Source organism: Anser anser (assembly GCF_964211835.1).
Source record: "Anser anser genome assembly, chromosome: 1".
In the NCBI taxonomy this organism is placed as follows: Eukaryota; Metazoa; Chordata; class Aves; order Anseriformes; family Anatidae; genus Anser; species Anser anser.
In genome coordinates, this window is record NC_139720.1 from 123,296,700 (window position 1) to 123,307,381 (window position 10,682).

General features: G+C 37.4%; 1 protein-coding gene across 28 annotated transcripts in view; it reads left to right on the forward strand.

The window, feature by feature from the left end:
- The window catches only part of DMD (dystrophin), a 1,241,706-nt gene that overhangs the window by 1,114,400 nt on the left and 116,624 nt on the right, over positions 1-10,682 (forward strand). For all 28 annotated transcript variants that reach the window (XM_083850706.1, XM_083850697.1, XM_083850709.1 and 25 more), the window contains one exon: positions 9,925-9,985. In XM_083850706.1, the coding sequence (XP_083706832.1) occupies positions 9,925-9,985 (61 nt within the window). The remainder of the gene's footprint in view (positions 1-9,924; positions 9,986-10,682) is intronic.

Sequence of the window (10,682 nt, forward strand, 5' to 3'; positions counted from 1 at the left end):
GCCAGGGAAAAGCATGCTGGCCTTGGAAATAGCCCAGTCTCTGAGAAGAAAATGGGCATATGCTTTCCGTGTATTTGTTTGCTGGTCCCCTCTTGCTGGCTTAGATGTTTGCACAAATATGTGTCCAAATGCATATTCTCAGATGTACCTGCAGAAGTTAGGGTTTTGAAGTGCTGAAAATATCTATCAAATCCTTCTCAAGTATGTATTCAGTCACTGAAAACCACCAGTGATCAGCCTCATGTTTCCTAAGAATCAAATCCCCAAAGCATCGAGTTCCTCAGTATCATGTACTATTCACACTCCCGAGGGAAGTATGCTGTTACTTGCTTTTCAGGTACTGCCTCTTCTCTGTCCCCGTGCTGATGGAATCAGATCTATTGGAGAGAGCTTTTCAAGAGAGGGATTGCTTGAGACTTTGCCATCTGGCCTTGGCCTTATTTCTCTATCTGTACTTTTAGGGATTAACAATCCCAACATACGGATTGTAGACCAGAATGGGGCAGGTCAAATGGAGGTGAATTAACAGCTTGTAAATGATCTATCAGTGCAGTGATGGCAAGCAGAGTCCAAGTGGGATCAGTCTAGCTGTGAAAAGATGAAACATGATAATTCTGCTCGCTGGATTTATTTTATATCCTCAATGCACAAAATGAAGGAGCTGAGTTACACATAAGACCAATGAAAACTGTAATAAGTATGGAAAATAAGTGATTCATTGTCTATTTCATGTCTAATTTATATCCCAGTGATAATCAGTTCATCCTCTCAAACTGAGCATCAACTTGCCCTCTACCATACATACTTGCACATCTTTAAGTGTGAGTGATGATCTTCAGCTCCCAACTGTGTTTATGTAATAAAAATTATTCTTTTAAAAGGAGAGTGGTGCAGGATCTCATATTTATCATGTCCTGTGCAGGCAAGAAATCAAGTGGTAGTCTCTGTTTCTAAGCACTTACAACCTGTTTCAAGAGGTATTCTTATAGCTGTTTCTAAGAGATGGGAAGGATGGCATGAGTTAGAGAAATAAGGTGTGAAAAAGAAAAAAAAAATCTCCTTTGTGAATTTTAATTTAGGAACGATTTTTCTCCATTGTCCTTTCTTGCAGTTCAACCTTCTCTTTCCACTCTTTCATCTTGTAATTGAGCAGGTGACAGTATTAATCTATACCACAACAGAGGATAATTCAGACATCTCTTGGTTGTGAGTTAAAAAAATAACGATAAAAGAGCCAGTGTCCACTTGTGTTTCTCTACCAGGACTTTGGGCTGCCCTTAGTTTTGAAGGACTCTCACCAAAACTGGCCCATACCTCTCTGCTGGCAGGTGGGCCTGCCCCTCTCCAGCCTTCTGCATTTTTTTGCTGGGCTCTCTCACCCCAGCCCTTGGTATTCTGATCACTCCGTCATGCTTCCCCAAGCTCTTGTCACACTCTGCTGGTCTCCCCAGAGTCCCAGCTCCTCCTCCATTTATTCCCAGCCACCTGGCCAAGGACTGACCCTCTCACCATTAGCAGGAATAGTTGTTATAGCTGGTAAATGTATTACAAGTGCAAGACATTATATCATGAATTCACAGCGTTTGTTGTTTTTGAAGTTTTTGCTGTTTAATTAGAATGATATAAATCAGGATGTGAATAAAATAGCAAAAAACTCTCTTTTCTATTAAAGAGAAACTGGTAAATATTTAGCAAAGTCATTTAAATGTCTGTGATTCCTTCATGCATGGTGGTGCTTAATTTGGAAGCTATATACGGTAACCGAGGTGTGAAAAAGGATACCTGCAATCCCACTTTAAGTGCAAATTTCAACATAATGCCAGCTCCAGAGTTTTAATGACTCTTCTGGAATAATTTTACTTTTTTGACTACTCCTTTATTTGTATCTGTGATACTGCCTCTCACAAAGAACAGGATTCATTGTCTGTTGTTGGAGGACCCACCTATATTGTCAAAACAGTATTTCTTTTTTTTTGAGATGCAGTAAATGAGAGGTAAGATTGATGTCAGATTGTTTTTAATATCATTTTCTGTGCTAACCAGCCAGCCATCAATTCTGTTTTTTTAACGTAGTAGCTCATTCATGTGAATCATTTGTGAGCACTAAAAAACAGAAGGTATTACATCTTTTAAAAGCCTATACAAGCCTTGTAATTTACTGTCAAATGTGAGATCATCTGTTAGCATATGTAGCATGTCAATGAAGTGATGCCATGAAGCAGTGCTCTGATATAACTGGTAGCTACCTACAAGCTCGACCAGCAGATGCCAGGTTCTGCTTGTCCTTTCCAAGCACTAACCACTCAGAGAACACGGACTTTTGTCACGGCAGAGAAACTGGAAATAAAAGAAACAGAAATTTAGATTTGCAAGTCTGAAAGACTACTTTACATCTAGCTAACATTTTGTGACTTTTATGTCCCAGGCTACAAGCTTCTGCCGCCTGGATGCACCAGTGCCAGATTTTTAAATCTGCACACCGAAATACCCTGTGCCAGGAACTTTGTTTTAACTGGAGGCAACTAACTATGGCTTTAGGTTTCAGTCTACCAAGCCACAACAGCACTGACTTTAATGTGATGTGCAGCAGCCATAACACCTTTCATTCAGAAACAGAAAGGTCGGGAAAGCTGGAGCCAGCAGTTCACATTACAAGCTAGTGATCAAAGTGCTTGCGCAGCTGCTGTTTTTTGTGGTAGGCAATTGTTGCTTAAAAGTAAAAGATGTGACCATAGGAGTGGGCTATATAACCTAGGTCTCTGCTTCTCTGGATAAGCTCAAAGCTGCTAGGGTTCAGATCTCTTTTTCCCTTCTTTCTGTTATTTACACCACTCTCCTGAGAAATCAGAGATGTGGGCCTGAATTCCTTCAAGCTGGGAGAGAAGTCAGGTACTCACCTCCCACTTGCAGGGTGAGTGCTTAGATTACTATGCAAAACAGAGGGTAGTGAAGCTCTCTTGCACAGGCAGACATGTCTTTAAAAGGGCAAGTCCTGCTAATTAAGACATCAGGCTCTAAAAACGACAGGGCTACAGGACTCTTTAGACACTTTACCCATTCAGCTGAGAGATCATTTTCCAGTGCAAACCGCAGTATCTTTCTCTTTTATTTCTCATTGCATACATTATCTTATATTGTCTTCCAGATATCACTTTTGACATGCAGACATCAAAGACCATGTCCATTCATCCATGTCTGTGGGATATATGATTTAATATTTTTAGAAATCACAGTGAATGTTTTGAATAGCAAATATTACCAAGGAATAATAAAAAGATAGAGGATAAGTAGTCTCAAAAGGACCAGCCTAAATCTGAGAACTCTCTGGAAGCACGAGGATTTTATTATAGCATTTAAATGTGGTCAAGACAGTTAGAGGAGACTGACTGCCTTTTTTTTTTTTTCTTTATTTTATCTAAATGCAAAGTGACTGCATGTGCTTCTGCTGAGAAATTGAGTATTGGCCATTTCTTATCATTTCCCATGGTATATCTTAGGCTGCCCAGAGAGGTTGTGGAGTCTCCTTTTCTGGAGACATTCAAAACCAGCCTGGATGCGTTCCTGTGTGACATGACCTAGGTGTTCCTGCTCCAGCAGGGGGATTGGACTAGATGACCTTTAAAGGTCCCTTCCAATCCCTAACATTCTGTGATTCTGTGATCTTATATGACCCATGGTATATCTTATATTTTCCATGGTATATCTTATATTCCTGGAGAGCCAGAACAAAACTATAGAACTCAGAATTTTAAGAAAATCGGTGAGTTACATGGGTATAATAAAAAGTTTATTAAAGGCCTGTCTGAAGTTGGAAAGCAAGACCCAGCAGTCCCTTGTGAACGATGCTGACCTGAAGTCCTTAGACATAAACCTTATGTGTGTAAAGGGCAGGACGTCACCTGGGTCCTCAACGTTTAGACAGTCAAGTACTTGAGGGGTTAACTTTCTTATCATGAATGCTCATCTGCATGTTCATTACTAATTAGGGTCTTACACTCCCAATTCCAGTTTTCTGGCAATCCCTGGGAAGAATATCAGCCTAGGTTTTGGGTACTTAGTAGCCTTGCTGGTACCTTTGTCGCTGTGCCCAGCTGAAAAAAGTTAAGGAGATAAATTCTTTCCTGCACTCTCATGGGCTCACCTGGTTTCATTGCCTTAATTAAAAACTTTTGATCTTAATGTTATTACCCTTTCAGCAATCCATACGGCCACTTTCTCCCCTACAGGTGTGCAACTTGCAATTTATCCACTCAGAACTGAGACCTCCTTTAGACTAAAATTAAACTACAAGCCCACTTCCACCAGACCTTGTTCTGTTACAGTTCTGAAACTTTTTTAAAAAGAACAAAATAAGATGTCCTTAAAGAAGGGAAAAAAAAAAAGAAAGAAAGAAAGAAAGAAAACTTTTATATATTCTATATGAGACATGGGTATTTAGCAGATTTATTTTTGCATTCATCTTACTCCATTTCCAGAAAACTCATTACCAATTTGATGAGGTCACTTTATGACCTCATTTGATGAACAAGTTTTAGAGATTTTAGTTTCAACAGCATAGAAGTGCAACAGACACCGTTAACAATATGAAGTATCTGTATGAATATGTGGATTGATGCAGACTATATCGCTTGGCTGTATTTCATGCAGAATTTTTTATTACGTAGATTCTTTATCAAGTAGATGCTTGTATTTTTGCTATTTTATAGTAGCGTGACATTTAAGAAAAATAAGTATTAAGTGGATTTTACATTTTGTGCCACAAGTGGCATTTTGAAACTACTGGGAACACTGTTCATGATTTCAAGTATGCATTATTTAGGTCATATCATGTAATGTTGACCCTAGGTTGCAGGTAAGAAATCTTAAGTTGGCCATAAGGATTCCAGCAGAAAATGCAGAATGGCAAGTCCTCTTTTATAATTCTTGTAAAAGGAGTTAATACTGTTCCTGACCACATGCTGAGTGCTTTCATGACTGATAATTCCTTCTTCAGATTGATTAGAGGTGTTCTGAAGATGGTATTTTCCTTAAAAGCCTGCATGTATGTTGCAGCAATAGACAGTACTTCTAGCTCTGCAGGGAAGCAGGGGATGTTTGCTGGGGTTTAAGAATTGCAGACTCCAATCTGAGAAGTAGTTCCCTGTCTCTGAAATGCCTGAGAATCATCCACATGTGCAGCGTGGCAAGCTAGGACTTGAAGCAGAATAGACCTCATGCTGTGTAGTTCTTAGGAAAGGAGGGTTTTGATTGATGTTTCTGCCTTGTAACTTCTAAATTGCTTAGTCAGTATATTCTGATTTCAGTTTCTCGGCTACATGGTGCAACAGCAGACTGCTACACTACACAGTTGTTGCTACACAACACAATCTGTTCTTTGGTCTCACTTGGTACAATAATAAATGCACATAATTTAGAAATCAATTCTCTATAAATCTGGAAAAAGTCATATTTTACAGATATATACCGACATTTGTTGCAAAGGATCTTGAAGAACTCAAAAATTATGCAAAGCCTTCTATTGTGCCACTGTTACACAGGCATACCGATTGGAGATGGCATCCTGCCAGCAAATATCATGAACTGATTATGGGAAAACATTGATTTAGCATATTCTCTCAGGAAGAGAAGCAGAAGCTCTTTAAAGTCTGTGGAGCACAATAGTTTATCATCTATAATGGTCTCATTTGAAAATAATTGGTAATACTTGATGCATCTTCTTTGAAAGGATAAGGTACCTGATCCTTAGGAAGTCAGATGCTTCCCAGACCCAGAGACCATCTCATTATTTTGTTGTTCCTGCCTCCCTTTATCTGAAGTCACCAATTTCGTACCTCGCTGCAGTGAAAATAATTGGTATGAAAACACATTTTATGTGAAGAATTAAATAAATTCCTAGCCCTGTGGTTGCATGAAGATAATAATGATGATAATCCCAAGTAGGACAATAGCAGTCATGCAGATAGAGCTCCTAGGCTGAAGCAGCATTATTAAAATATGAACATAAAAGCACCTTGCTGTGCTACAAATGCAGTGGCCACCAAGCAGGTAGTACAGGTCTTGGTTGTGAACAAATAGATGAGGTCCACTTTAACTATCATGGAGATGAAATGCAGATATAATAAATACAATCAATTTCTAAGAAAAAATAATTGATAAGATATACATAACAGTGCATGGAATATGGGTACTAGGTGGTTGGACTTTACAATTTCTATCCTGAAACTGTTGGCCAATGCTCCCCAAGTGTTAACTGAGACTCAAAAGATTTTCTCTGTATTTAAAACTGAAAATGTAAACTTGTGCCATTGGAAGGTGATGAGAGGTGTGTGCTGACTTTTTAAATAAGGATCGCTGAGAGTAATTTTTAACTGGATATACTAAATCAAGTCTTTGAATAGCTGAAGGAATACTTTAATATTAGTAAACATACATGTATTTTTCATTATATTTGCAGTGCTAAAGTGAAATATTTATCAGATTAGTTTCATAATATCAACTCAGATAAAACTATGCTATCATACTAGTTAATATTTCATTCATATCCCTGCACAGATTAAAACACTGCTGAAGTCCATAGAGCCATTACGCTACGGTTTCATTATACATTCTGAAAACAAATAAGGATGTAGGCGTACCACCAAGATCCATGTTTACTTAAGTTGAACAATAGGCAAAGCAAGTCTTAGAAATTAGCACACCAACAGAAAAAATTAAACTCTCAAATTAGGTAACCATTAAAGTGTGTAGCAATAAAAAGAAAGAGTACAGAAATCTAAATTCACTCTCAAAATGCCCTGTATTTTGTTGTAGTATTTAACTGCAGTAGATGGCATTGCAAGTAGCTGGGTGTATGATAATGGGTTCTTGCACTGTGCAAGTTAGAACAATAAAACACTTTTGAATTACACTTGGCAATAAGGAAAGGTCTGTTTCTTGAGTGCTGCAGCACACTAGGATACTACAGTGTCATACAGAAAAACATTTGCTAAGTGTATTTAGCTGGACAACTGAAATGGTCTTACCAAGGAATTAAAGACACATGTCCATTACCTGCACTAGCTTTGTAATGGACAGTAAACCCATACTGGTAACCAGAGATAAGAAACAGCTGCTCTCAGCTTCTGGGCTTCTGCCAAAAATGAAATGATTATTGTCTTAGCATAGCTGTAAAAAGTACACGTATTTTGTCAACTCAAATTTAGGCAAGACTAGAATCATCCAGGAAAGCAAAAGTGTATTATAGACAGCTTCACAGCAATCTCTTGAAGTAACACTAAATCCAATTATGCAGAACATCAGAGAATTGTTTGTTATTCCTAAAGCTCTTAGTTCTCATGAAAGCAAAGTATTTGTTCCTATTTTAATGTATTGAGAATATTATTTTATATAAGATTCTGTGATAATAAGTTATGACTGCAAAACTCTAATGCAGATTAATTCAGAAACAACAGAAAAAATGCACCTTCCAAAAATATGTGACAATCTGTCCTGTAGATATTTAACTGAAAACAAATCTTAGAGTGGCAGAACTGTAGCTTGGTGGTGTTCCCACTAGGAATATTAATGACTGTTTTGGAGAGAGATAGGGAAGAAGGTCAATTTTTAGTAAATACTGAAGGGTATTTTATTTTCAAAAATTATAACTTAGTATAATCCGATTCAACTTAGTCCTCACATAACACAATCCCATGGGGTCAGAGACTTTATAATTGCCACTGAGTATGCCTTTTAAAGATATTCGATGTGCCACATATTAACTCACTGTGTCATATTACTGAATAAAAGCATACAAAGAAATCACCAAGGCATTGATAATGTAAAATTAAATCGTACCTTGTGTCTAACTCCTTGCCTTTGGTTTCGTACCCCCTTCTAGACTGTGGAGAGTATCAGATCAGTCACCAAAACTACACTTAACAGCAGTCTATGTTCTCACCAGTAGACAGAATAAATAAGAATTATGGTTAAGAATTGCATATGAAGCATAATGTAAAACTAGGGTTAAAAGGAGGGGATGTTTCCTTGTTTTAATGTAGTTAACATCAATACATGACATGATATTCCATTTTTGATACTTTTTGCAGTCATATATAGATTATGTAACAGATTGCATCTTTCCATCATTTGAGGCTATACGAAACTGAAGTTGTGAGCATCTTGCAGTTAGTACTCCCCGAAAGAGCTGCTGCTCGATGAGTGGCAAGCTGCACCTTCACAGCTGTTCATCTCTGCAGTGTGCAGACATGGAACGAGACATCAGTCCCTGTCCTAAGAAGGAATATTTCATCATCTGTAACTGATATATTTGAATATTTGTGTTTGAAAATACAGTTCTGTAATTTTGTGTGTGGGTTGTGACACACACTTCAACAGCATTATCATGCTCTTCTTCCATGGGAGCTACCATTATAATTCATTCTGCATTTCTGGTGCACTTCAAGAGTTTTCTGTTATCATAGTTCCTACCTTTGAAATTAAATTTCTCCTTTCTTTCTTAAGAAGCACAGAACTATATGTAAGTTTAAGTAATGGGAAAGCAGTACACAGCTTAGTTACAAGCATTTAGGTGGGGGTTAAAGTCAGTGACAACAGGACCATCAAAGGTACTGCGGTAAGCTTTTCAAAGGCCACCAGTAATCTCAGCCATGGTTGTCAAGTCCTCTTGTCCACATTCTAGTCTGTGAGCAGGGGACAGGGTGTTTCATTCTGCAAATTCGCTCATGTGAATCTGGTTAACAGTTTTGGTAGAAATTATATGAAATGTGGATATTGGTTGCTCATATTTGTATGGATTTGTTAAAGTACCTGAAGCATTATTGAAAGGTCTGTTTCAAATGAGAGACAGAAAGAAGACTGAGCCAAATGATCAAGCAGCTGATCCTTTGTTGTGTCTTGGAGACAATTATTTTCCTTTGTGAACAGCAGGGGTCACTAAAAAGAAGGATTACATTGGGGGAAGCAAACAGCCATTTTTTTTCCAGCTAGATTACTTTTCATATAAAGAAATCACTATATTATAAAAGAAAATTTTTGGTACAACTGTTCTGGACAGATAGAAAACTCATAATTAAAGAACAAACAAACAAACACAGAAACTAGCTTTCTGACTGCATCCTAAACTATAAGATGTCTCTGCCTATAACAAAAACACATTATTTAAAATTGTTTGGCTACAACAAGTTTTATATACAACTTTGTTACAGAAGATTTTCATTACATTGTAAGTCGATGTAGAGATTTAACACTGATAGCCAAGAGTGAGTAATATCATTTCTTCACAGTTTCTTGTGGTCAGAGTGTTACTTTCTCCATTATTTGCTGTTACTGGAAGTCAATTAAGCACAATTAGTAATGTGGAGAAATAAAAATGAAATTGTTCTGTATTTAGAACAAGTCAACAAGAGAATAAACAAAATAGTGAGATATAATATAATAGTGAGTCAATTTTACTTCACTCAGCATAAAGCATAAACCAGTGTAATCTTGGTCCTAGAAAGATGGAAGGGACTGATCACACGAGAAAGAAATTGAAGTAAAACCAGCCAAACACATTAGCAGGAGGAACCCTATAAAAGAGGTTGAATTGAACCACAGAGATAGGTTTTGTGCTCTGCTTCATATCTGTTCTTGAAGTTTAGTAGCCAAGGAGTTTTTTGTATTTATCTTTGCAGCTGAATGAGTTCAGTTTCTCTCAGATTAGGCCAGAAATTTCAGAACAGCAGGTTAATCCTTCCTGCCTTCATGGGCAACTGAGCAAACAGACCAATATCAGCGTGGCCAAGTGTAAAATTGTAATTCTAGCGATTAATGTTGTCTTTCCTGTTTGCTTTGAACTTGACCTCCATGTTTCTCTTCTAGGTATGTTTGTATGTATGAATGTATGTGTGCAGTTATTTACTTATTTGTTTGTTTGTTTGTTGACAGCTTCTGTCCAAGGCCCCTGGGAGAGGGCAATCTCACCAAACAAAGTGCCGTATTATATCAAGTGAGTATAAAAAGCAATTCATTCTAGCTATTCACATTTGTAATTTAAGAGGGTAGTTTGAAATTTTCTTAGATTATCATGAGCTGCTCCTATATTCTCTAATTGTGAAGAAAAAAGGAGTGAAATGTGCATTAAATTTCACAGAAGTATGGTAGTTCTTTAAAAACATTGTAGGATGCGCTGATTTGTATGTTGCTTGGTTTTATGCCACCATAATTTACCTGTAAACTAAGTAAAGCTTTCGGGTATCCAGATTACTTTTGAATTTGTTCCATTGCACACTGAAGAGTATGTATGTCAGGTTTTCCCAAAACAAACAAACAAGGAAAACAAATTCAGAATTGCAGTCGTGAATACGATGCACTATTTCTTTTTAACCTAGCAATGCAAATACTTTATGTGATGAATTCCTTTAGCGAGAATGTTTGGTAAAATCTGTTGCTGAGGAATGAAAAGGGACAAATTAGTCTCTATAGATTGTTCTTTTTGAGGTTAGTTCCCTCATTAAGCCAGTTTGTTTTAAGAGGTATGTATGCAAAAGAAATGAGAGAAAACTTAGAAAAAAAAAAATCCACACGCCTAATTGCAGTGCCCTAAACAGGCCCACTCTGCAGCAAGTAAGAAAGAAGTGTTAGTACATTTTTCCTTCTCTGCTGAGTTTCTCATTATTTGCAATACATGCCTTGAACCATTTATA